General features: G+C 44.3%; 3 protein-coding genes across 7 annotated transcripts; 2 read left to right on the top strand and 1 right to left on the bottom strand.

Moving 5' to 3' along the window:
- Positions 1–215: 215 nt before the first annotated feature.
- On the top strand, positions 216–15,496 carry fxr2 (FMR1 autosomal homolog 2). The gene is made up of 17 exons (XM_062383995.1): positions 216–944; positions 3,576–3,628; positions 4,533–4,626; positions 5,308–5,379; positions 6,944–7,092; positions 7,296–7,389; positions 7,985–8,101; positions 8,188–8,358; positions 8,457–8,535; positions 8,682–8,839; positions 8,952–9,038; positions 10,970–11,189; positions 11,280–11,459; positions 12,027–12,212; positions 12,404–12,511; positions 12,739–12,827; positions 12,920–15,496. The coding sequence occupies exons 1-17, from the start codon at positions 894–896 to the stop codon at positions 13,028–13,030; spliced, it is 2,019 nt and encodes a 672-aa protein (XP_062239979.1). The 5' UTR covers positions 216–893; the 3' UTR covers positions 13,031–15,496.
- A 1,291-nt stretch (positions 15,497–16,787) lies between these two features.
- LOC133949887 (RNA-binding protein 4B-like) lies at positions 16,788–21,714 on the top strand. 5 transcript variants are annotated; one of them, XR_009920202.1, is made up of 7 exons: positions 16,788–16,857; positions 17,321–17,745; positions 17,846–18,472; positions 20,121–20,214; positions 20,577–20,662; positions 20,734–20,882; positions 21,001–21,714. XR_009920202.1 is itself a non-coding variant. In XM_062383939.1 (4 exons), exons 2-3 carry the CDS (start codon positions 17,337–17,339, stop codon positions 18,448–18,450), a joined length of 1,014 nt encoding a protein of 337 aa, XP_062239923.1. In that variant the 5' UTR covers positions 16,788–16,857; positions 17,321–17,336; the 3' UTR covers positions 18,451–18,472; positions 18,773–19,456. The 5 variants fall into 5 exon arrangements, 1 of the variants encoding a protein (XP_062239923.1); XR_009920201.1 differs by having other exon boundaries at positions 20,121–20,662; XR_009920204.1 differs by having other exon boundaries at positions 20,121–20,662; positions 20,738–20,882.
- Positions 21,715–22,170: 456 nt separating this feature from the next.
- Positions 22,171–23,798, bottom strand: tifa (TRAF interacting protein with forkhead associated domain). Its single transcript, XM_062383940.1, has 2 exons — positions 23,683–23,798; positions 22,171–23,571 (listed from the first exon to the last, which is right to left on the bottom strand). The coding sequence occupies exon 2, from the start codon at positions 23,507–23,509 to the stop codon at positions 22,922–22,924; it is 588 nt and encodes a 195-aa protein (XP_062239924.1). The 5' UTR covers positions 23,510–23,571; positions 23,683–23,798; the 3' UTR covers positions 22,171–22,921.
- Positions 23,799–26,871: the final 3,073 nt, after the last annotated feature.

Raw genomic sequence — 26,871 nt, forward strand, 5'->3', positions numbered from 1 at the left:
AACTGACACGGGATGAGACCAATGGATTGGGTTGGGATGCGATTCCCTGTTTTTATTGGTCCATCGCAGGCACCAGCCCTTATTTAATAAACCAATTAATGAAGGCTACAGGTGATTGTCGAAGTGCTTTGCCAATCACGGGCCTGGTTTTCCTAGTGGGCGGATGTTTTGTGTTGAGGGGTGGGGTGTTGGAGGTCATTCAGCCCCTCTCTGATTCACTCTATCGGCGTGTGTTTCAGGGGACGGGTAGTTGGAGGAAGGAGTCGCCGGGCGGCAGTGCATCACAAACGCTCTTTTTCGGGACAGAAACGCCGCCGTACACCGCACCACAGACGGAAGTAGGACCGACCCCCGGTGACGACTTCTGTGACACACTTCAACGCAACGACTGCGCCACTCACGAGCCACCGCACGCAAGCCAGACTATCAAATGCTAGCCAGCTAGCATCCCAGCGAAAACGGACGGGATCGAGGTGTTGATAGCTAGCCTCCCAGCTAATTATCCGTCAGCTAGCATCCTCCTGCCGTAGCATCATTAGCTCGCTCTTCCCCTCCGCGCACGTCGAGACTCCGCCGCTTCCCGTGGCGGTGCCGCACAGCTCGCCCAGCGCCGACCCCCACATCCCGACGACACCAGACGTCGGTGTTTCCCGACTGGCTGCCGCTGCTGGAAGAGAGAGCGGTTCGCTTTTGCGCTGCCGCTGACACCATCACACCCATCTCCCCCCAACCCCTTCACCTCTGCCCCTCTCCCTCCACCCGGAACACTGGAAATCCACAAGCGGCCGGAGGGCGGCGAAGGGCCGGCGAAGCTGGGGGTGGTACCGCTACCGGACTCGCCGGGAGTCGTGACGCCTGTGGACAAGCTCAGCTGTGGGGAGCTACCGACGAGTATGGACGGACTGGCTGTGGAAGTTCGCGGCTCGAATGGGGCCTTCTACAAGGTAACCTGCTCGCAGTCGCAGTTTTTAAAGCTGTCGCAGATAAAAGTTTGGTTCCATGGGAAGCCGTGAGGTTTGGTTCTCTTGAACCCAGTCCTTGCTATCCTCTAGCCGGCTAACATTAGCTTAGGTCCGGTGCTGACAAACGAGGATGGTTTTCCGTTCTAATGGGGATGGCCATTGTGGGGTGGGTAGCTAGCGTCAGCTAGCAGTTAAGCTAAGTACACTTGCCATCATCAAGTATGGCCTATATTTGGTCGCTTTTAGTTAATATCAACATTATGACAGGCTACACTATAAGAAATAGATTCCCGTAGTTTTAAAATTGCATTTCCCATAGCATATTGCTTTGAATTATGGGAAGCAAACGTTTAAAAACAAGCGAGTTGCTCATTAGACGGCTGTTGTGCAGCTTCTTACGTATAAACATGAGATAAAACATCAAAACCTGACATACTTCATATTTGTTTCGCAGCCCATCCCACGTCCTCGCTTTCTGTTTCAATTCTCCTTCATCGTCAAACGAAATTACACTTTCGTATCCTCAAAGCAGACACATGATTGGACGTCTTTGTTGCTGCTGTGTTTCTGCCTATGTGCTTGATTTCATCACATGCTTTGCCACAGAGTTTGATCTTGGTGAACAATGTAGGTTGTGGTATAGTTTTTGATTTCATTGGATCTGACCTAAACGTCTGACACAATCTGAGTTTACACAATTATGGGTGTACTGTGGACAGGTAACTAACCCTATTCTTCATCTCCCAGATGTCAAGCCGCAAGTCTTCGACGTCCCTTTTTTTTTTCTCTCTCTCACTTTAACTACATTGTTTTCTCCACGTTGCCCTCTTCTCCATTCTGTCCTCCACTGTTCAGCTGGTCCAACGGCCACATGGTGGGTTAGGGATGAGCCTATATTTACTCTCAAGCTGCTTCACCTGTCGTTCTGTTTAACAGGGTGACATTTCAGCTCTGGCATGAATGGACTCTTTCCACTCATCTGTATTACGTCCATTATCTCACGACTTTCATTTTGTGGATGAAATGGACTCTTAACTGTGTCTGAGACGTTTCAAATGTCATATTCTTGTAGGTATGTTGTCCTCGATGGGAGAGACTGGGGCAAAAACTTTACTGCTTTCCCCCCCTTCATGTTGTGATTGACACACAGGGTGAAAGGCTTTTGCCTTTTAAAGGCACTTCATTCATGTTGTCACATTGAGTCAGTTTATATTTTATTTTAACTCTGAATCAGGATTATATTTAATAGCCCGTCAATGCATGACAGCACCTGTTGTGTAAGTGGCACTGTGCTCTAGTAAAGGGCTGGCCTTTTTGCAGCTTCGAGCACAGACCAGCAAAGTGATAAAAGACTAAATAAGTGAGGTTACATTGACAAAAATCACTCCCTCTTTAATTATGTGTTTGTAGGCTGATTAGATGAATACACCTGAACACACAGGCTTCCTATGTGGGCAGGATGCAGCTACCCCATCTCACCGGTCGAAAGGTCCCTGGTCACCACATGGACCAGCATGTGACTGCTGGCATGAAGTGGAAAAGTGTTGTTACGAAGCTGGCAATGACTCCATGCTGCCCCCACTTTTTCACTAGTCATGTAATGCTTGAGAGAGGGCTTGCCTACCCTTTGACCTGGTAGTACTTGCAGAATGCAGCTGTCACCTAATGTGACCCGACATTGCTGGCTAATTTTCAGAAGTTGTCCGGTTCTTGTGCCACTGAGACAAATAGATGTAGATACCAAATACAAGGACCATGGCCCAGCACAAGGCAGTGGTGGTGAGTAATATTTAGAGTTGTAGTGAGAGTGGGCTTATTTAAGGGTGTGAAAAACCCTAATGTGTCTGCATACGCACTGCCCCCGATCCCGGCTGAAACCATAGCCAGCTCCTCCAGTGCAAAGGCAGCACCTTCCCAGCAGGTGAATTCCTCACCCCTGCTCCCGACCCCCAATGAATGATTGTAATTGGATGATGCCACCTGACCATTCTGTCCCATATATAGTATAGTCTCACAGAGAGTCACGCCACACCCACCACTCTCCCCCTCTGTCTCGTTATTGCTGAGGGGGGGTGTTGGTCAAAGTTTTATGGTGTCCCATGACAGATTTGTTGATGGTCATGATGGATAAGCAACACATTTTAAGGAAGAGTCTCTCGTAAGAGCCGTCTCTGGGCTGACGCATGATCTGTCCATGAGTGCCCACCTCCCCCAACCATGTGCCCTCCTCGTGTTAAAGACTACTGTCCTCCAACATGCACACAAAGAGAAAGCTCCCACCTTTCAATTTTGTTTGTGTATGAATTAATGCAAGTGTGTGTTTTGTGTGAGGGAGATTTACAGGCTGCCTGTGCTGTCAGGAGGAGTCAGTGTTCCTTGTCACTTCATCCAACACATAATTCACAGCCAGAGAATTGTGTCAGTGATGTCTTGGCTTGCAAGGAGCCCTAGATGCTCTTTTTTTTCAGCAGCAGTCAGTGTTGTCTAGCCTGGCTCACAAGCCAGCCGTCTGTGTTGTTTACATGCAAAATCCAGTGCTCGCAGCCCCTCCCCTCGCACCACTTTCTCTTCATATTGAGATTAAAAATACCTTTCTCTCTGCTTTTCTTTCAGGGTTTCATCAAAGATGTCCACGAAGACTCACTCACAATTGTATTTGAAAATAAGTAAGTTTTCCCTCTCTCTCAGAGAGTATGTCTGCTTTTCGATGAATGGCCCTTACATGGGGAAATGAGGCTTGAACTGTGGTAATTGAGAGTTACAACGACTAACCCCTATCTGGTGATTCACCCAGGCATTCAAAATTGTCCCCTTCAGCACCTGTGCTTGGCATGCAGCTGTCCATACACATCTCTTAACGGTTTTTTTACCTCCTGCTCTGACCCCTCCTGCCCCTGCCATCCCAATAGCATGCTTTCCTATACTCCTAGCCCCACCACCAGTCCCTCTGGTCCCTCTTTATCTCCTTGGCTCACAGTGTAGATTAGGGTGCCCCTAAAAATAGTAGCCCAAGGTATGTAGTGTGGGAGGAGTGGCAATATCCTCCCCACCCACCCCCCACCACCACCAATCTCCATTTACTTTCCCTGAGCACATGGGTGTCCTGGAGTAGTTGGTTGTATAAGATAGTGAATGAATGAAACACATTTTTGGGTCTATAATGAAAGTAATAATCCCCTTAAAGGAAAGTTGTGTTTGAATCTATTCAGACAGAAAAGAACACTAGAAATGAGCCTGTTTTGATTTTGACTGGACAGGACTGGAGTGATAATACAAGTCATTTGCTGAACTTAATTGCACTCCACATTTATAGTTATTGGTTAACATCACACAATGAACATGGTCACGCACTGTTCAGACACATCTCCGTGCACTTACTCATGAATATTAATAATGCATTTTTCTTTTATATTATTTCCACGAACATGCTATAGAGCAGTGAGCATCATACACACTCATCCCAGCACAATTCTGACATGACAGAAGAGACAAAGAACTTCAATATAAAAGCTTTTAACTGTTGCTGAATTTGACAAATGTTTGTGCTCCATCCCTGACGTTTTGCAACAGCTGGCAGCCAGAGAGACAGTTGCCCTTCAGCGACGTGCGGTTGCCTCCTCCGACCGACTACAACAAGGATATTGGGGAAGGGGAGGAGGTGGAGGTGAGTCGTCTCTATCTCCGACTCAGCCCAGACACCTGAGGTTTCACTAACTTCCTGTCTCAAGGCCTTGGTGTCTTTACTCATTATCCGACAGATTGTTATCGGCCTGTAGAGCATCTATGTGGCCTCTAATAAAAAAAAACCCATCTCCAATGAAACTATCGACATTTAGGACTTTTAAAGTCTTTGTCTAACTATAAAAAGACCCAAACAGCTTGTATCACACAATGTTTTAAAGTTGATTTGAATCTTTATGTTCATATTTTTGCCTTGCTTCTGGGCAGCTAATTGGAACAGGATATTATTTTATTATGTATACATATAAAATGCTATTGTGAAAGATGATTATATTTCTGAAATAAAAAAAATGCACTACAAAGGCGGTACACTCGAGTCTCCTATTGTCCTTATCAATAACAACAATTCTACCTTACATATCATACATTCTCTCAGCGAGATGGTTGTGCACTATGTATCCTTTCTGCTTTAGTAATCACCAGACGTGGGATTCCATTCATGCGATGACAGAGATTCGTCATTTGCTTCCTCAACATGTAGTTGAGACCATGTTCCTGGTTCCATGTCTTCCACTGCAAACATGATTAATGAGTGCAACAGCTGTGTAGTAGTGTTAATTTGTCTCTGACTCAGCTGTCGTTCACCGCGTGTGTCTCCTCACAGGTTTACTCCCGGGCCAACGAGCAGGAGCCATGTGGCTGGTGGCTGGCGCGAGTCAGAATGATGAAGGGGGAGGTAAGAGGAATCTTAAAGAAAACATGACGAGAAGCCAGTTAAAGATAGAAAACAATGACAACTTAATTCACCGATGGTTGAAAGCAGAGTATAGAGTGACTGTGGAAACACGTGTTATGCCTTCATAGTGATTTTAAATCGTCTTCCCACATGTTCATGTCCCCATTAATTCAAGTACCACAGTGGAGAATCCCAAAGAACAACAGGATGCTGTTTACTTGTCCTGTTGTTTGAATACACATCAAACCTCCTTTTCTTTTTCATATCCTGCCTAATTTCCCCTAATCTCCACAGTGCCTTGGATGCTGTGGCATGCTTGAGTTACTCTTAGTTCCCTGAGTTTTAGTGTCTTTCATTGAAATGGATTCATATTGTGAAGATGATACCTTGTGTGAGGGATGAAATCCAGCCAGGCTAGCTTCCTCTCAGTCTCAGTATTTAATAATCAGTAATAGAAGCAAATAAATTATCTTTCGATTTTCCTCAGCGTTCTATTCCCAGTAACTTGTATTGAGCTCTGAGTACTGCAGTATACTATATGTAGCGTGAACATAGACCTGTTCTAAGATTCTAGGTTATGACCTCAAAGAGTTACTATGTCCTGATGTGGTCTGACACTGTACCTTTTTAAATTACCCTTTTTTTCTTTGCTTCTTCTTTGCATGCTGTCTTGTGTCAGAATGGATGTGCACCATTCTCAACAGGCACACTTTGCTTATTTTTAAGTGTTTTCAGATCATTTCAACAAGTGCTGGTGTTTTATGTACCCATATTCCCCAAAAGCAGTCCAAGGCAACTGTTAAGAGGCAGTGTCTAATCTGGGAGCCAGGAAAACTTTCTTAGCAACTTGCAAAGTAAACGCACATTGTTAGAATGTCACCTCGTGTCCTATATTGGGGAAATGCCAACCGGTTCTTAGAAAGTTTGCAATTTGAATATAATGCGATCCTGGGACAGGAACCATCCCATTGAAATAGCACTTAGTGTCGGCGTTGGTGGTACAGTGAGTCATTCTGGTTGAATAGTGGGTCAGTGGGATATGGAAAGGACATGCTTCACAGTGCTCCTGTGCCACAGGAGCTGCTGCTGGTGTAGTGCTGTTATTTGGAGCAGTCTGATAAGAGCCTGCAGGAATGTCTAGCATTGACTGATGGCTCTCATATCATCCTTTAAGCATGTAGTGTGCAGCGTTCATCTCACCGCCTCACTCTTTCACGCTCCCCCTTTGTCTTTGTCCACCTTTTTAATTCCACTGTATCTTACTGATGTGTTTCATCTCACATTTTCTCCGAGACATAAGAAAAGGGCAAACATTAATACCTCTGTGAAGTAAATTAACAAAGCTATAGATTATATACATTTTGATGTCAGACACTTTTTTTTTTCAACCTGAGAGGTGAAAGAAATGAATTTTCACCTTGACAGCTGATTTTAAATTTTTGTATAGATTGAATACATCAGTTCTGCCTTGTACATGCCGATTATATAAGTTGTCAGACTGTCTTGTGCAGGACATTTCTGCCTTAAATTTTTTACAAAAACAATCTCTTGTGCTGTTTTTCAGTTCTACGTGATTGAATACGCAGCATGTGAGGCCACATACAACGAGATTGTCACAGCGGAGCGTATCAGGCCACTCAACCCCAACAGCCCTTCCTCTCGGACCTCCTTTCATAAAGTCCCCGTCCCTGTCCCAGAAGACCTGAGGGACATGTGAGTGTCTATACATATACTGTAGATAACTCTTGAATTTATTCATATATGTAAATTGGCCCAGATATTGTGATTGCATACGTTTATTTTGAATGTCGAAGTCCATCACAAGTTTCACCGGCGAAGAGTTTTGTTGTAATGTCCCGCTGCTGCCAACAGAATAATGAGGCAGACTCTCCTGTGGATTGTTTTCTTATCGGCAGCTGTGCAAATGACAACATTCACAAAGAGTTCAGGAAAGCTATCGGAGCCAACTGCATCTTCTACAGTGCCCAAACACACGAACTCATTGTGCTGGTAAGTACTTTGAATAAACACTCAAGCTGGGTCTCACTTCACAAACAAGATAACGGCCTTATTTGATAGCCAGAGATGAAGAAATGTGCTCATCAAGTGAACTGCATGTGAAGCATTTTTCTAAAATGTCTGTAGATCTTCATCAAGATCATGCCACATACATTCACCACGCCCTTTTATTTAGAACACATTACTGTAACTGGGTAGTTCCTTACATTCCTCTCAAAGAATGCTTTGCTTTTCGTGCCATCAATGCCACAATCCTTTTACATTCTGCTCCATGTCGACATGAGTGCGCCACATAGTTTCTGCGAAATTATGCTGCCAGTCTCTCGTTCAACCACATCCCGACGGCTGGATTCAGATCTGCTGATTTTGTTGAAGGCCAATGAAGTTCACTGAACTCATTCACCTTCGTGAAACCAGTTTGAGACGACAATTGCTTTGTGCTCACGGGATGACTGTTGTGTGTGAAAATCCCAGGACTTTCTGATTTTTTTTTTTTTTACACAACTCCATGACAGAATTCTTAATATGAATGTAATAACTAAGCTTTTGAAATGTAACCTAATTCCTTTTTCACCTTCTCTCCCAGTCCACAAACGAAACCACAGTAAAGCGTGCAACTCTCCTGAGTGACATGCATTTTCGCAGCATCCGCACCAAGCTCATGCTAATGTCCCGCAACGAAGAGGCCACCAAACATTTGGAGGTAAAACTCTTGACGTGCATGCACAAACTCTGGTCGAATGCAATTCAATTTGATGTGAGACCACCAAGTTTTGCCCCCCATTCCAGACGAGTAAGCAGTTAGCGTCCGCATACCAGGAGGAGGTGCGGGTCAGGGAGGACCTGATGGGCCTCGCCATTGGCTCCCACGGTGCCAACATACAGCAGGCAAGGAAGGTGCCTGGTGTCACAGCTATCGAGCTGGAGGAGGAAAGCTGCACATTCAGGATCTATGGAGAGGTACACCGCCTATGAGTACGGGCATGTTTGTACTTGTCCCAGTGCATGGAAAGATATGCTATAGTGTAATATGGTTGAATGTGTGTGTTGTGTTGCAGACCCCAGAGGCAGTGAGGCAGGCTAGAGAATATCTTGAGTTCAAAGAAGACTACTTTCAGGTACCCAGGAACCTTGTAGGTGAGTGAGCGACATAGACGTTCCTGAGGGAGTTCATATTGGACAGTGACAACTGTGACCACTTCATCCCCATAATGTACTCCTTGTTACCCGGCATATTAGACTTTTACAATTCCTTTTTTCTTTTTCTTTTCTTACTCACGCAGGCAAAGTCATCGGCAAGAACGGAAAAGTCATCCAGGAGATTGTGGACAAGTCGGGCGTCGTGCGCGTCAGGATCGAGGGGGATAACGACAAAAAGCTTCCCCGGGATGAGGCAAGCAGGCAGGCAGCTGTCAGGGAGGAAACTGCCAGCGGCAAAGAGGTGAATGGACCGTTCGGCTGATCTCCCAGTCCTCCACAATCTCTCAACCCCATGTTTACACTTCGTGAAAAATCTCAGATCTTAATTTCTCTCCCGCTTTGTGTTTTCTCAGGGCATGGTCCCCTTTGTGTTTGTTGGAACGAAAGAGAACATCAGCAATGCTCAGGCCTTGTTGGAATACCACGTGTCTTATCTCCAGGTAAGTGAACTTGCCAGTAGATGACAGCACAAGCTTTTTCGCTGTAACTGTGTGTTTACAGCATTTCTTTCCTCTGAACAATGCAGCCATTTTTTGGGCATTTGATAAAGGAAATGCGTTTATAGAAGTAACTTTCCTTTATGTGACACTGTGGGGTTGGGGTAAGGGGCTACTGGGAACCGTGGAAAGCTGCTGATGAGAGCACCTCATGTTGCCCTTACCTCATGTGCTTTTATAAATAGCCCCTCTTCTCTAAGATTGGTGAAGGGTACGCTGGAGTTTAGATTACCAACTCTCTGGACCCTGAGCTTCCAAAAATAACACCAGACCCCTCCCCACCACGGCTCTGCTACCCAGCCTTACTTCCCTCACACCTCCCTCGAGGTTCAGCTGTCGTTGGTGGAGGCAGCTGTCACGCTGTGAAGTGAGACCCCCCCTTCCTCCTCCAAAGCACCCACCTCTGAAACGGCATGAAAACTGCTGTCAGTGCACTGCTGCCATTAGACCCTCATACCCACCCACCCCATCATCCATAAAGATGGCTCATGGGGTTCGGCTGGAAAGTGAGAAACTCCCAAATCATAGCCCCTTAAAAAAAGATGTCTTCAGGTGCCGTTTAACATGATAACTCTGGCCTGTTTTTTTCAATTGCATTAGATGAGGCCATTGGTTGTACACATGGTTTCCATACATTAGACAAAATACATATGGAGATGTATACATAATCATACAATCTATGATAATATCCTGCAATCACTTCTCTTTCTACCATCCCACAGTCTCATCATGATTGAGGCATATTACTATATATTGTGGTGATGGACGTGCTATTAAAAATGTTTAGGCTGCTGATCAGTTTGTGTCCTTCATTGAATGTTTCCTCCCACTCTCATCTCTTATTCTAATATTTGTTTCCAGTTCCATTTTTTTCACAAATGTGTTTGTCTGTATGTGGAAGCCATATCTCAAGAATGGTTCATCTTATTATCTTTGCACTTGGAATTTGTAATTTAAAGGGACCAAGGAAGTGTAGGATGGCAGTTGCAGATGCAATTGCTTTTCTTAATCTTGATTACCGTAAACTAGGGTTGGCTTCAACAGAAAAGAGTGTTTCCTCAAAATTGTTTCATTCAGATTGGACGACTGCCCCCTAGTGGTAGAATGACAGGCTCAAATGGAAGCCCAGGCCATCAGTACACACGTTTTAATATCATTGCTCAGCATAGAATCCTTAATGGGTATAACTGGATTTTCATGTGTTAAAAAGTTAAAGTAGCTTTATTGTCAATTTCTAACATGTTCAGAACATACAAGGAATTGATACAACGTTTCCCACTCTCCCACAGTGAGACATATAAAGTGCACAGGCACAACAGATAACACAAGACATTTCCTAATACTAAGTAAACATACAGAATTAAAGTACAGCAGCATAAGGTTCTCTAAAAGTGTAAACGTAGTGATTTAAGTGATAAAGTGCAAACAGTACAAGAGACAGTTTGTTGCAGAAGTAAACATACAGAATTTTATAATCTGAACAAATATAGGACAATATAAATATTTCAGGATGATTCTCTCTATCACGCCGCGTATAGATCGTCTCATTTAAATTGTAGGTTGCATGTCTAGTTTCCCTGATGTTCACTGTAAGTAAGCTGAAGAAACTCAGGGATCTTTCTTGCATTTCAGCAAATGCGGTTGACAATAGTCTATTTAACATGTTAATAGCTACAAATATATGGCATAGCTGTCTATCATCATGCATTTTTATAATAAGTTATTAGAAGTGCTAATCTGTACTTCTGTTGTATTGGACAACATGCTGACATGGAGGTGTAGGAAAGTTTTTATAAAACATCTCAATAAACCATGTGCAGAACAGGTTATAAAATACACACTGCTCATCCTATTTCCCTGTCTCTGTCTTGTAGGAGGTAGAGCAGCTGCGCATGGAACGTCTCCAGATTGACGAGCAGCTCCGTCAAATCGGGGTGGGGTACCGCGCTCCTGCCAGTCGAACCGGGGGCCCAGGCGGAGAACGGGAGAAAGGCTACCTGACGGATGAGAGCAGCAACTCTCTCCACACGTCTCGCACCTATGGGGGCCGCGGCAGAGGACGCAGGGCCTCCAACAGCCAGTACTCTGGATACGGTAAGAGATGTAATTGTATAGGAATGTATCGTCATTGTACATATGATTATCGCTATCGCCCTTTACATGAACTGCCTCTGCTTGATGCAGGCACCAACTCTGAGCTGTCCAACGCCTCTGAGTCTGAGGAGGTCAATGACCGAGACCAGCGGCCCCGTGGCATTGGCGGAGATGAGAGAGGCTCCCGACGGGGCGGCAGGGGCAGAGGCGCCAACACAGGACGAGGCCGTGGGGGGCCAGGGTCCAAGCCCTCCAACTCCATCAGCTCAGGTAATCACAGCCCAACCTCGGGTTTCAAACTGACACACTGAAGATTAATGGTTATATGTTGTGTGTCAAAATGTCACTCTTTTAGTGAGTTTTGAGATTTTATCCCAAGTAGTCCTTGCAGCAGTGGAGTGGTAGAATGGATTCAGAATTAAAGTCACTCACTCGTTTTCCAATTAGTAAGTAATTTTAACAATAATTTGGTCCAAAAGTTTGAGAAATTTGCTGATGTGTTTATAAAAGTTTGTCCTAAAACCTTAAGTTGGAAATGCACTCTAAAACCTAACCACCTAAATTCTGAGGGTTTGACATAATTGGCAATGTTTACAAAAACTAAAATTTCCCTGTTATGCATTTCACCTGTACCGTAAGGATCTTTGTAAATCAAATCTGTCTCTAAAGAGGGAAGCACCCAAACGTCTCACCGGGTCTTAAAGATAAATACACACATATGCTTTGTCAAGTCTTAATAGGTTAAGCCACCAAACTGTAGAGTTGTCTGTACAATCACCTGTAGCATGAATTTGCCAACATGAGTTTTTAACAAGACAATCTTATCTCCATCTTCAGTGTTGAGGGATCCAGACAGTAACCCATACTCCCTGCTGGAAGGTGAAGGAGAGCTTGCTGAGGCAGACCTCATTGAAGGAGACCGCCGCAGGCGCTCCCGCCGCCGCCGCAACGACCAGGAGCCCAGCGTAATGGACGCTGCTGCAGAGTCAGACAGCCAGGCCGCCCCCAGCGAGAACGGACTGGGTGAGAACTACAGGGTCTTTTTATTTCCCCCTCAGGCTACAGCTCATGCCACGTAACACTCCCAATATCCACAGTACGATGTTTCCTGTCTCCCTCTTCACATGTATCTATCCGACAAAAAGAATAGAATAAATTCTGAGCTCCGACATTATCAGAGAAAGTAACTCGTATTTTCTTCATTTGGATTTTAGATGATGAGGCGCGACCACAGCGCCGCAACAGGAGCCGCCGCCGCCGTAACCGTGGCAGCCGTACAGAGGGAGGTTCAGCCAGCCGTGACAGACAGCCTGGTGAGAGTGGTGAGTCACCAATTGTTTTACATGTACCTCTTAAGAATCAACAGAATATTGTGTATCAATATAAGGTTTGATTCTTTCCATTTAAACCAATACCTAGTAAGCAGCTAGTGATATTAATTGCTACACTGGTGCAGGTACTCTACCTTAAAGACTAGACAATCTATCTACAGTGTAAGCACTATGTACCCCCTACCGTCACTCTAGCTGACGCATTTCTATGTTTTCAGTGACTGTTGCCGACTACATATCTCGTCCTGAGTCCCAGAGCAGACAGAACCTGCCCCAGAAGGAAAACCACACTGGCCCAGAGCCCAAGGTACAGACAAACACACACTAAGAACACATCCACACTACTCCACACTACATATATCAGTTTATATGAGTTCTTCCCTCTGTTTGTACGCGCAGGAAAACGGCACCAGTGCCAAGAAGGATGAGACACCACCCTCCAAGCGTTCCCCCAGCAATGGCATGACCTCGGCCAGCGAGACACTGACCCTGGTCAACGGGGTCTCGTAAAGAGACGGGCCCCACCCCTGGGCGAACCCAAGTCTAGAGCAAGACTCCATGGCAAACTCTGTCCCTGCTTGCATTAACTTAAACCTTTAAACAGATGAGTGAAAAGTACCTGACAAAATACCTGAATTCATACACGAGAGTGAAAAAGTACAAAAAAACGACAAACGCATCTACTTAAAAACACACGTTAACGGTGTATGCTATCCTATCTATCAGTACGTAGTGCTTATTTAAAAAAAACAACAACTAGCTTGCCAAAAAAGAGCTGGTGGATATGACTTGATTTTTAAAAATACCGAAACACGAGAAACAGGACGAGACTTTTTTTCCTTATTTTTTTCTTGTTTTTGGACAGTTGTCTTTGTTTGTGTCCTTTTTTTTGTTTTTGTTCTGTTAATTTTGTTCATTGTTTATCACTGGTTTGGACTAGGCGGTCGCTCTCTCAACCAAAACAGACACGTCTCTTAACAGTGTTAAAGTACAGACAAGAGAGATGTAAGCTGTAGGGAGTGGCGTACGAGAAGACAGTCCAATAGCTTATGTGACGCGATGTTCGCACACTGAACCTGGGAGTTGAGACAGACGGATTGGAATATTGATAGACATTGTGCCTTGAATTTGAAAAAAAAAACAATAAAATAAAAAAAAAAAAACACTTGAGTTTTTTCCATTTTAGTTTGTTTTTGTTTCCCACATGGAAGGACAAAAAAATAGAGGTGTATTTCCAGGTTTTCTTTTCTTTTTGGTACCAATGAGAGAACAAACCTGTGAGGGAGAAAAAAATAAAACAAAAAAGAGGATGAGAGAGAGGAAGTGGCCGGCCATCGTGAGGGAGAGAGAAGTCTGGTGCCAAGCACGAAATGCAAGGCCCTTGTCCTGCGTGGAATGGACAGCGCTGGGGAGGGAGAGTTGGCAACGAACGAGACACGTAGCCCTGGTCAAGTCACATTCGTCAGGCGTGTCTTTGTATCAGCGGGCCTGAGAGAGAGCGAGGGCGAGTCAGGTGATTTCTCTTCCTCCTCTCACCTGTTTGAGTCTTTTCAAGGGTGGCGCCCTTGTAGCTTAGTTAACAGGACGGGCTGGGACCAGACGGACGGCAGACTTGAACTCTAGAATTTAGACTCCAAGAGAACAATACCGTGCCACTTTTCTCTGGGAGGAGGAGGAGGGGGCGGCGGTGCTTCCAGCCACACTAGTGTCTTGACGAACCTCCGCAGCCAGTGCGGCTCCGGATGCACACGAGGGCGACCACCTTTTCTAGGATGGGGGGTGTGGGGGGTGTTGCTTGCGGCGATAGGGGAGACGACTGGAGACTGGGATGGGGGAAAACTTCAAATGACGCGAGAGCCACACGACACACAGGCCCACAATTACAGGTACACAAACACACATATACACGCGAGGCGCTCACACTAGGTGCGTCGGCGTGGTCGCCCGCATGGCACAAAGTCGAGGACTGGAAAAGGAAATAAACGAGCGAGGTGTCTGTCTTGTACCTGGCAGTTTGGGTCGGCGAACCGGAGTGAGAGAGGGACTCGAGACCTCGGCGGCTCTCTACTCGTGTTGTTACTGTTGTCTTGGTTACCGCTCTCAAGTTTTTTTGTTGCTATTTCCACATCTTTAGGAGAAAAAAAAACCCTGACATGAAATAAAAAAGGTGAAATCATCTTCCTCACTGGAGACGAACTTTGATTTCTCTGTCTTGTGAGTTTGCAGTCTATTTTTCTAACTTGCATGGCCTTTAGTTGAAGTAGTAGGTGGTGCCTGTCCTGTGCATGAGGAGAGGGTGTTATTAATCTGACTTACAAAGCCATTGTTTCATTCACTAGAATTGCTGCTAATGTACACATTGAATGTCCAACTAAAGTAGAAATTCTACCCTGACGAGAGAGAAAGATGAAAAAAAAATGTCCCCCCGCCACACGCTCATCTGCCCAGATCATCCCAGTTTCTACCGGTGGACACACGAGTCGGGAAGGGACCCATTCCTTTTGATTCTCATCAAGTATTAAACTAAAAAGGGCAAACATTGTGCATGACAAGCGAGCGTCCACATGACCAAAGGTTTTGAGAGACACGTGAATGGGAGTGTGGCTGAATGGAGATGACCCAGATGCTGCTGTTACACATTTCTGCTCACCTGTACGTTGTGTTTTTAGAGGATTGAACGAGCACTTGAGTATTTGTACCTTGGTTTCGGTCGCATGGGTGTGCGTGGAGAAAACAACCCTTACTTGTATGTTTGCGTTTGCCTTTATACCTCATTGTGTGAGTACTGTAATCCCTTATGTATCTGTATCCCTCACGTCCTGTTGAAAGGCTGCTGTGAGTGTGTGTGTGTGTGCGTGTGTTTTGTGTGTGTCTGTGGATGCTGGTTGTACAGTCGACTCCTCACTCTGTCAGATTTTGTCTCTGGTTTTCTCACTCATGTTCTGATGGCAATAAAGGACTTTTCATTGTTTGGTATACACTTTTTCAAACTGGTTTGTTCTTTTCTTCAAAGATTTGCCCAGATTCTTGTCCCCAGCATCAATATAATTTCATCACTAAACATTCAAATACTTGCACTGCAGCGATAATATTCCAAAATGATTGCATTTAGCAGAGCTTTGGCTTGACCACACAACCTTTGTGTAATGTCACATGGGGTAGGCCGTAGCTAAGTGTTGCTTCTTCATGCTATGTTGTGTTGAACACGCACAAACTCAAACACAACCTTGTACAACAACAGTCTGCCTATGAGCTGCTCTGATCTTCTTTCCTGATGCAGCACTAAGTTTAGATGGCTGTCAGGGGATTAACAGGGTGTTTGTGGAGCCCTTGAAGACAATGCATCATTTCATCTTTAGTGACGGTATCATCCTGTAACAGTCGGACTTGGACACACCATTGGGTTTTGATTAACCAGAAATCAAACCCCTACTACAACTAGAATGGCACAGAATTCCACCAAGGCCTCAGCTCCTTAAAATTCAATCAAGCTGCTCCAAATTGCACACTCACAGATATGAGAATTTTTTTTTCCACTTGTTTTTTTTTTGCATACACACTTATTCACATCGATTTCATTCCTACACAACAGATTATGTAGAAATCCCATAATCACTACAGTTGTCTCGTTGACTTCACTTCTACCAGCCTGTGTCTCCTCCTGCTGGAGCCTTCCTGCCACAGTCAGATCCACCGGGCATGGTGGTTCACCGGTGCAAAAATATTAAAGGTCATTTACAGAATAGTTTACAGTAATTAAGCACCACATTAAGGGAAATAACAAATTTTATCAGTATCAGCCGTGAGACATACCGCAGTAGACCACCAGAGGTCCGACTCCTCTGGTACAGCCACTCAAGTGTCTAGGGAGAAAATACTGCTAAAGGATGCAGTCTCAACACTGTTTTAAGTTCTTTTTAAGTTTTCTTTTTAAAGTTATTCTAATAACTATTTATTGTAGCACGTATCTAAACAAGCTTACAAGGTGCTAAAATATAACGTATTCAATTAAGTTATTTGTGAAGTAATGCAATAGATTGCACATATATTAGTATTATTGTTGTTCTTGTTGTTGTGGTCTTCTAGATGTAAACGTGTGTAAACACTTCACTGTGAGAACAAGCTGAACTATTTATTTAGTTTTCTACTGCTGACGAACTTTTGACGAAACAGGTTCGTCAAGACACGCCTTCGCGCTTCGCCCAATCACAATCCTTAATTTTCGAACCGGCGCGTCCATCCACCAATCAGAGACCTGGCTGCACGCATTTCGTCAGCCGGTATTTCCTGTTTGTCATACCGGGGTTTCGGCTTGGCGGTGGCTTCCTCCACGACCAGTGAGTATTCTCGTGTTTTATGGTTTGATTCGCTCATATCAACGCTTTGTTTTTACGCGTCTGCTAGCGAGACACCCGGTGTCCGACCTGAACTTTGTTTAGCTCGGCCACAGGCGAAAAAATGGCTGTGTAGCTAACGTTAGCGCGCTAGCAGATGACGTTGAAGTAGCCCGGCTAGCGGCTGCGTTAATGGTCCAGGAAGTACAAACACAGAAAAGTTTCTCATCTCCACGTAATGTCTGTATCACCTGGTTTTGACCCGAATAAGAACAAGGTAAACTGTAGTGACACTACTGAGTAATGTTTCTTGTGGTGGCTCTTCAGCCTTCGGTTTCTATTTCCTGATCATGACGTTATCCACTCACCATCTGCTCTCTGTGGTTTCTCTCTGACACTACACGGTGGCCTGTGTTAACGCCCCCCGTCTGTCTCCCCCCCCCCCCCCCCCCCCCCCCGTGCCAAGGTCCACTGGAGCAGTCATGGTGAAGATTTTCATCGGGAACCTGTCCCAGCACGCCGGGAAGGACGAGGTGGAGGCTCTGTTCGCCCAGTACGGCACAGTGACAGAGTGTGCCAAGTACAAGAACTATGCTTTCGTCCACATGGAGGACCGCAAGTGTGCCACCAAGGCCATCCGTGAGCTGCACCTCCACAAGCTGAACGGCAGGCCCATCAATGTGGAGCTCAGCCGGGGGAAGAACCAGGGGCCGGTGAAGCTCCACGTCGCCAATGTGGAGAAGGGATTCGACGAGGAGCTCCGCACCCTCTTCGAGGAGTACGGCACCGTCACAGAGTCCGCCATCATCAAGGACTTCGCCTTTGTGCACATGTCCGATTCGGATGAGGCCATGGATGCCATCAAAGGTCTGGATAACATAGAATTTCAAGGTAAGTGGGTGTGAAGTGCGACCGTGTCCGTGTGGTTTGTTTTTTTGCCGTTTAGCTTTGAGGCATACTCTGTTTCTCTCTCTCTCTCGCTCTCTCTCAGGAAAGCGCATTCATGTTCAGATATCAAGAAGCAGACCCAGAGGGCCACCAGAGGAGGAGGCCTATCCACCGCCGCCCGGCCGAGGAGACTACTATCCTCCACGCTACCCACCCATGGGGCCCGAGCCTCCCTACAGGGGACGCATGTCTGCTTACCCTCCTCCGCCGCCGCCCCCTCCCCCGAGACGAGTGCCGTACCCCGACCGGGGCTACGGTGAGCGAGACGATTACGGGGTGGTCGACTACTACGAGAAATTCAGAGCCCGTCCCATGGGCAACGATGACAGGCGTGCCATCCCCCCTCCTCCGCCTCCCCCCTCGGCGCTGGTCAGAGAGCGTCTTGGGATGGGGTCGTTCGATCCATATGAGCGGCGCCCGCCCCCATATGCTCCTCCCTCCTACATGGCCAGAGACCGAAGCCCCATCAGAAGAGCCCCCCCACCCCCGGCTCCATCCACAGGTAACGGGTTCTCCTATGAGCGGGCCCGGCTCTCTCCGATGTCCAGGGCGCCGATGTATGCAGCTCCCCGTCCCAGGGACTCCTACATGGAGAGGCCGCCTCCCCCGCCACCACCACCACAACAACCTCGCTATCCGGGCTATTAGGCACCGGAGAGTACAACACAAGGTGAGAGGAGAGGGAGGGTGTTTTATTCACATATGACAAATTGGGGGGGGGGGTAAATTGTTCAGATGACAGCATGTAGAAATAAATGGAGCCCAATCCGTAAATTGAGGTAGAATCACGTCTCAAATCATCACCATCGGACAGAGCTCTGTAGTCGTGCAGATCTGGCGCAGTCACTCAGTAAACAACCATCTAACACTGCTGGTAGAAACTATTTGCTGCCTTAGCATCAAACTTCAGTCTTGCGCGATCGCTGAGTAAAACGCGCTCCCTGACATGTGGTGTGTGCTCTCTTTTCAGGTTTAGAATATGACAAGATCGTCGTTGTCTGCTGATGCACGTGGCGCTATGCACCCCCCTCGTCTATGGCGGATTGCGTTGCGTTCACCTGAGACTTACTGGAAGATACTGTATTGCGGACAGCCCCGTATTTAAAAACACACGATTCCATGTCCACAGTTCACGTGTTCTTCAGAGCTGTCCATGCTTCTTCTTTTTTTTTCTGTTTCTCTGCTTGTTTCACTGTTCAAATCCTTAAAGTGTTTTTTTATCAGAATAGGAAGGTGCTTAGTCTACTCCAGCGTGACGCAGTACTGCAAACACTCTTGCCTTTCAACTGCTCTAAATGGATAAGGCCTCTGGGAAACTGTGACAATTTCTTAATAAGGGAAGATTATTGTGATCAGACTAACGTAGGTGGTCGATCACGAAATGGTCATCAAAATTAGTTAAAAAGAATTTAAAGTAGAAGTGCTTTAATATAATACTTGGTGTGGCAGGCTGTACAATAATCTAAAACATTTGCGACACCTGTTTGCATGACAAATCAAAAGATTCAGTGTGTTTTTTTTTTTTTTTTTTTTACACTTTGTGTTCATCTTTTCTTGCGAAAATAGAATCACAGCACCGTTATGTATGATTTTATTTACTTTTACAAGTTGCTTTTCGTTTGAAGGCTTTTTAATAAACAACTGAAACCAAAAATGCCGTTTTAACTGTCAAATTCTTCCACCCCGGGGCAGGCCGATAGCAGAGCAGATGCACCTTGTGACACCCACGCGCTTTAACTCCGAACACGCTTTCAGTTTCATTCTCCACACCCTTGAGTCATCAAAAAGTCTGTGCGGCATAAATTCCACTGAAACCCTGTGATGGTGCGTGTTCTCCTCAGCGACCACTGTTGTAATGCCCAATGAAGGAAAACATGGAGTTGTGGCCGGAGGCTCAATTGATCAGTTTTGGGATCATTGCCAGTTTAAAAACATGGATATCCCCAAAAGCTGACGTTGATTCTTAATGCCCTTAATACAGCCGATTAAATCAGTCCGCTGCTCCTCAAACCTACGAGCGACTTAAATTTTGTTGTTTCCTTTATTCTCCTGACGTTACACAGAAAATGTTTATGCTGCCTCCATCGGCTCCTGCGTTAAGTCCCAGCAAGTAGAGTTCAAGACAATAAATTGTAACACCGGTAGAAGCAAAACCACTAACAGAGCTTTGCGCCGGCCCATGTTTTCTGTCGTCTTCCATTTCTCTGAGTTCACACAACACACCTTTCCACCATCATCTTCCACCCTCAACATTCATGACCTCCATGTATCACAAATTGCATGCAGTCTTGGTATCTTAGTATCTGTGCTCTTTGTAGGTTGTTAGACTCTAGGCAGGAGATCCCAGCTCAGGGTAAGTCATCCTTGGAAGATGACCTGCACCCTGACGAAGAGGGAGATATTGCTCAAACGGTACTATTTAACATTTATTACTCAATGTATTATTCATTGAATAATTTGAAATTGCATATTTTAAATCTGGAAATTGTGATTGATTTATTAATGATCCCCCCCCCTCCCCCAAAGGACTGATTAAAAAAAATTATAATTTGCCCTTGCCAAAATATTACAACACATAGTCCATAGTCATTTAAAAATGAAACATTTGATAATTTTGAATGCGCTAAAAATAAAGAGAGGCTTGAGCTTTTAAACAAAGTAAGTGTTTTGAATTATAGAAGATGTAGCTGGTACTTATTTTTAATTGGTTCCTAAATAGAAGTCTTATTTGGTCTGTGTTCAGTGCGATTGTGACGATTTGTCTGTGTTCACAGGGATTTTCTCTGCTAGGTGGGGCGACTATAATGTGTCTTTATGGGTTTGGCAGAGTACACGGGATGAGACGATCTTGTGGTCAAAGGTAAGGCAATAAACATTCACTTTGAAGTCTGTGTCTTTTACAAACCTCCATTAAATTATCTGTTTTTTCAGGAAGCCGATGTGGTGCGGTGTGGTCCAGCTCTTGGTGACCTGGAGTGAAGAAGAGGAAGAAGAGAACCTGCGTGGCTGCATCAGCTGATCATAACTCCAGAATAAAGGGCTTGGTGACCACATGGGAAACGTCAACATTTAATATAAAAGTAACAAGCAACCAAAATAATCATGATTATATTAAATATCAATCACACGAAACAAATGGTGTTCAAAACAACTTTTTTTTTCTGATTCTTATTTTTTTCCCGCACATTTGTGTTGCAGTGTCTGCATCGAAAGCTGAGGCCACACAGCAGGCCGAGACGCTTCATGGGACAGCGGTGCAGACGACGGGGATGGAGTCATCTACAGTGGACAGTCCGGGGGAAGCTGCCTCACTTAGACATTTCTTGGCTGTGCGCCACAACTGTAACCTGCCACGGGTGAATGAGCTGGACTTGTACTGTCGGGGGTCCAGGGCAAGCCTCGTCCTGGTCGCACCGTAAAATCTCCACCCACTCGGTCAGCGTCCGAGAACGGAGAGAGAAAACGGCGCTGCTCAGAACGAGGGGCTCTCAAGACGGAGCAGCTTGAGTCCGTCCCCCCCACCTCCCCACAGTGCACCACCTGCACTGCGTTCCTCTCCACTCACTCCTTGACTTAAGATTCAGGCAAAAGAATGTAATACCTCTTGAAAAAGTATCACATATGTACTTTGATAAGCACTGAACTCTGACTCATCTCCTTGACATTCTTCCCAGAGGGGTGGGACTGTGACTGGAAGGAGGACAACGACCTGTTACTCTCTTTTAGAGCGTTAATCTCATTTAAAGATTGATGGAGGGCGGCTACTGAAAATGGAAAGCTACATGAGGAAAAGGTAACACAGTCGAATCGACTTGAGCAGGACTCCAGAACAGAGGGCAACATGTAACCACAGCCAACAACTCCTATTCATACGCCAATAAACCAAAATTAAATAAAAAGTGTGGGGCTCCACGTCTATTACCAGTTTTATTTTGTTTGGGGTTCAGTTATGTTAACCGTAAATTGGTCATGTTACAAATTCATCAACTAGAGACACTGACAGAAGTGATCTGTTTATTTCCCTGCATGCTGGCCTAGCAGCAAAAACAGATTTTCACCCGTATATGTGTGTGTGTTCCTGCATTTATATCTTTGTATGGCCTATTTTGAGCATAGACCTTCTTGAGTAAGGACATTTTTTTAAATATAAAGCAAAGGCTTGGGGGTTAAGAACTGTTTTGGGGGTTGAAATTAGGTTTATGTTGGGGTGAGGAGATTTGAATGGTGTGTGTGTGGGACAGGTTAGGGAAATTCCTATGGAGGTGATTAAGTTTTGGATCTTCAGGTCAGAGGTCAAGATATATGAAAATATGGCCTGAAAACCCCAGTTTAGTAGAAATCTCAAATAATAATGCAAGAGAGACAATGTATTCAGAAATTTAAGTTATTTTACTCATTTTATATTGTAGTACATGAACAAATACTTAAAAACTTCTTCCACTCAGTGAAACGCGTTAAAGGAAAGTGCAGTGCTCGAATTTTCTTCTCAAAGTAGAAGAGCAGGTTTGCACTGCAACCCGATCAAATAGTAAGATGATCTACTTGATCTCCGGCATATCTTGAAAAACCAGTTCATCAGGCCATTTGGTATTATGTAATTTGGATAGATGGAAAATCCTCAAATGCCTCGTGCTTGTGAGACTGGGACTTTCCCTGAAATTTCCAAAACCTGGGACTGATTTTTTTATATTTTGAAATAACATAAAAAACCAAAAGTATTTTACTTAAAAAACAAATGTACTGTGCATAAGTTAAATATGTAGGAAAAAAGGCTTATTTGCATTTACTTTTAAACAGCAGCAGTTATTAAGGTCACAGCTTATATTTATAAACAACATACCCACCAAAAGCATTTCACTTAAAAAAACTATGTACTGTGCTCAAGTTGAAATTTTAGGAAAAACGGCTTATTTGCATTTACTTTTAAAAAGTAGCGGTTATTAAGGTAACATCTTCATTGTTAATATGTAGACATGAAGGGTGCAAAGTCATACAGTTTCACATAAACAGGAATTACATACAAGCATGCACGTTTTCTAATGTAACAACTAAACGGCAAAAAAGCAATCTGCATTGCTTTCAAATGTAAGTCAATAAAGTAAAAGCAGGTTACAATATCTTATGAATTATACATCAGAGTCTCATCAGTCTCCAGGGGGCCCAGTGCTGTGAGCTCAGCAGTGCAACCATTCGTCACACATGAGCCTGTGTCCATGACAGGTGTCATACTAGGTGCACACATGCATGTCTCCCTGGATGGAGGCACGGCCAGCACCTCAAACTCCACCTCAAAGCTTCCCTTGGCCTCGCCGGTCTCACGGATGATCTCGACTTCATACTCTCCGAAGCGCACCAGGGCCTTGTCTGGGAGATCCACCTTCTCCAGGTAGCCGAGACTAGAGCTGTTCACTGACAGCTTCCCCTTCTGGCTCAAGTTCTGGATGGTGAACAGCATGTCTGGGCTCTGGGGTGTGCGGTAGGCGTAGAGGCCCAGCTGTTTCCGGGACACCCGAGGGTCGAGCAGGGTGTAGGTGCAGGCCTGGGCGTCCCGGCCCAGCCTGAGAGGGTCATCGGCCGAGTGTCTGCTCCTCTTCCCCAGAGGCAGTGCCCCATAAAGGCCCCGGCAACTCTGCTGTGGGTGGTAAAACTTTATGTGGAGACAGGTCAGGAGATCCTCCTCTGTCTCCATTGTCTGGGACACATTCATGGTGGAAAAAGAGGCTTCTGGGGAAATCAGTTGAGGATTGACATTTGATGATTAAAAGGCAACTGGAACAGAAGACAGAAAACAATTGAGAACACAGTGACATTTAATGTTTTTTCAGACAAACTAAAATAAAGTGTAACAAATACATAAATCCCTGCAGTTAGAAGCCTTACCTGTATGTTGATGGATGCTATCCCTCCCAGCTTACGCTCAGCTCTCAGTAGAACAAACAAATGGTGTTGCTGCTCTGAGTGAAAACAGGAACACTTACGCTCCCTCCTCTCACAAGACCCACCAATAAGGAAGTTGCATTCAAGTGCATATTCTCACTGTCGTTATATTCTTGTGGAATAAGTAACGTAGTGGTAAAGCGAAAGGAAAAGAGAATTTCATGTCTATTTTTGCCTTTTTTGTCTTATATATCATTGTAAACGTTAATGATAATAATATCAGTACTTTTATTAACATCGCACTTTTTGAAAGCAAGTCACAAAGCCCTTCTCAAATCAAAAACAGGCATAAATACATCAAATTAACATTAAAAACAATATAAAACATACAAACAAATCTAATCTCCGTTATAAAAGAATAAATAGGGGAAGAAAAACACACCTTAAAAATGAATTAATATACTTAATCAGGGAATGCGGATGTTTAATATGTATTAATTCTTGTTTATATTTGATAACAGTAAGCTAGACAATAAAATCAAGCAGAAGACGCAAGCAAACACGAGAAACTGTTTCCCAAAGTAATTGCTTGTCGTAAAAAAGAATTAATAAAAATAATTAAACAAAATAATTGTTGCACTACCCTCATAATGGAAGAAACCTCACTGGACTGAGTTTTACCAATGTTACTATTGTTTTTTTTCTTTTACTGTTCTGGCTACATTTTCATGAATGGATCCCAGTTGTCAAACATACTTCTTTAAGATAAGCACTTGAACGCAACACAACTGCAACAAAAATTCCGATATGATGTAACAGGAAGCAGCGCCACAGAAAGTCCCCACAGGGTGTCCCGTTTCTTTTTTTTTCTATGTTATTGACCATGTGGTTTGTATCACTTTTGTGGGGAACATACCTGTAAAATTAAACCGTTACACATCAATCCAGGAAGTAGACTGAGTCATATTATTGTATTTCTTTTCTTAATTTTTTTACATTCCAACAAAACAATATGTGGCTCGAGTTATACTTGTATATCTTTTATGCTTCTGATTCAAAATGTCTGAGATGTGTTAAAGGTCCAGTGTGTACGATTTAGTGGAAGGGATCTCGTTCACTAGTGTGTTTCTTCTAAATTGTATAAATTATTGTTTTCTTTACCCTAGAATGAGCCCTTTATATTTAAATACTTTATATGTGGCCCCATGGCCCGCTGAGAAAAAGAGTTAGAGAGAGAGAGACTGTGTGTGTGTGTGTGTGTGTGTGTGTGTGTGAGAGAGAGAGTGTCTTCTATGGGAAGGGGTCATCAGGAGTGTAGTCGAAGCTGGCATCTAAGAAAACAGCCAGAGATCCCAGAGTGGTGATGATGACAAACAATCACAGGAAGAGATGGTCCACCACCAGAGCAATGAACTGCCAGTATCCTGTCATCGGCAGGAGAGCCCACACACATACACACACACACACACACACACTCTCTCTCTCTTACTGTTAGCAGAGTCAGCATTGCACTGTACAGTATGTTAGCAATGACACGTGAACATCACTGCGATCTGTTTGAACCGCTGTGCTCAGGGGCTGCAGAAAGACAGGCATAGATAACAAGCTTCCTGACAGCCTGGGTCGTGTCATGCCATGTCGTGCACATTTCTCACCGTGTCATCCGTGTCCTGCCTCTTCAGCTGCTCGGCCATGTATGTCACTGCAGTGATGGCCGACTTCAGGTTTGGAAGGATGGAGGATGAGACAGTAGCTGTCAGTGTTTCGGGAGATCGGCAGGCAAAGGAGTAGAAAGAGCCTGGAGACATTATTTAGTCCATAAACTCTATGTTAACATAACATTCTACATCAATAAAACTAAATATTAATAACTCAAGATAGATTTCTGACCTTTTGGGAAGATTTTTCTCTCAATTCTCAAAAATCAAGGATAAACTCAACCTCAAGTGAAAGTTGGGACAAGAGGTGGGGGCAAGTGAATTCTGATTGGAGCCTCGGATGTGTAAGGTGACAGTTACTTTATCTTATAAATAAACAATAAGATCATAATTTCAAACCTGACTAATTTTGGTCTTAATATTATGGAATATTTATTGGGGGGAAATGGAAAATTAATATTAATATTGTTATGTTGTTGTCATAGCCAAAATACAAAAAACAAAAGTTCTAATCTACTATCATCAGAGACTAAGGATGCCAGGAAATTATCTGTAAATATAAATGTTTAACTCCAGACAATCCATATCGTCAAATGCCATAGAAAAACAATATGAAAAACATGAAATAAGACGTGATTGAATATTTTTTAAATAAAAGGTAAAAAAGTCAAGATTAGAAATATATAAATGGGTGCATAAAATTTGATCGAAACAAGATTAACTAGGGAAATAAGAGTCAAACAATAAGGCAATTTAAACCAATACACTTAGACTAAAGTAATTTTTTTAGAAGACATTTTAATGCATATCCAGACCAGCAAGGGGCAGATAACTTCAGTCTAAGGCCCACGGGACAGTAGTTAACCTCCCTGGACGTGGCAGGCCGCATCAGGAAAACTGATGACAAAATTAAGAAACAGATAACACGAACGGTAACCAAAGAGTCCAGAACAACTTCCAAAGAACACTGTACCTACTGTGAAACATGGAGGAGGCTTGGTTATGTTCTGGGGCTGCTTTGCTGCATCTGGCTCAGGGTGTCTTGAATCTGTTCAGGGAACAATGAAATTTCAAGACTATCTAGGCCTTCTGGAGCTTGGTCTCAGTTGCAGGTTATGGGTCCTCCAATAGGATAATGACCCAGAATACACTGCTAAAAACAGCCAAGAATGGCTAGGAGCAAAACTTTGGACTATTCTGATGTGTCCATCTATTAGCTCTGATCCAAATCCTATTGAATATCTGTTGAGGGAGCTGAAACATTCACTCTGGAGAAGACACCCTTCAAACCTGAGACAGGTGGAGGAGTTTTCTCACGAGGAGTGGGCCAAAATACATGTGGACAGGTGCAGAAGTCTTATTGAGAGTTACAGAAATCGCTTGATTGCCTCAAAAGGTTGTGCAACAAAATATTAAGTTAAGGGTACCATCATTTTTGTCCGGGCCATTTTCATTAGTTTTTTTTAATAGTTTTGTTGAACCAGAATTGAAAAGCAATGTCTGATTTTCATTGGTTGTGTTCAGTAAAAAAAAA

This window comes from Platichthys flesus, chromosome 24 (assembly GCF_949316205.1).
Source record: "Platichthys flesus chromosome 24, fPlaFle2.1, whole genome shotgun sequence".
Taxonomy (NCBI): Eukaryota; Metazoa; Chordata; class Actinopteri; order Pleuronectiformes; family Pleuronectidae; genus Platichthys; species Platichthys flesus.

Excerpts from the sequence above, each read along its gene's own strand:
- fxr2 (XM_062383995.1), top strand. The coding sequence starts at position 894 with ATGGACGGACTGGCTGTGGAAGTTCGCGGCTCGAATGGGGCCTTCTAC. Across the intron at positions 945-3,575 it reads CGAATGGGGCCTTCTACAAG|GGTTTCATCAAAGATGTCCA; the intron begins GTAACCTGCTCG and ends CTTTTCTTTCAG. Across the intron at positions 7,390-7,984 it reads CACACGAACTCATTGTGCTG|TCCACAAACGAAACCACAGT; the intron begins GTAAGTACTTTG and ends CTTCTCTCCCAG.
- LOC133949887 (XM_062383939.1), top strand. The coding sequence starts at position 17,337 with ATGGTGAAGATTTTCATCGGGAACCTGTCCCAGCACGCCGGGAAGGAC. Across the intron at positions 17,746-17,845 it reads GGATAACATAGAATTTCAAG|GAAAGCGCATTCATGTTCAG; the intron begins GTAAGTGGGTGT and ends GCTCTCTCTCAG.
- tifa (XM_062383940.1), bottom strand. The coding sequence starts at position 23,509 with ATGAATGTGTCCCAGACAATGGAGACAGAGGAGGATCTCCTGACCTGT.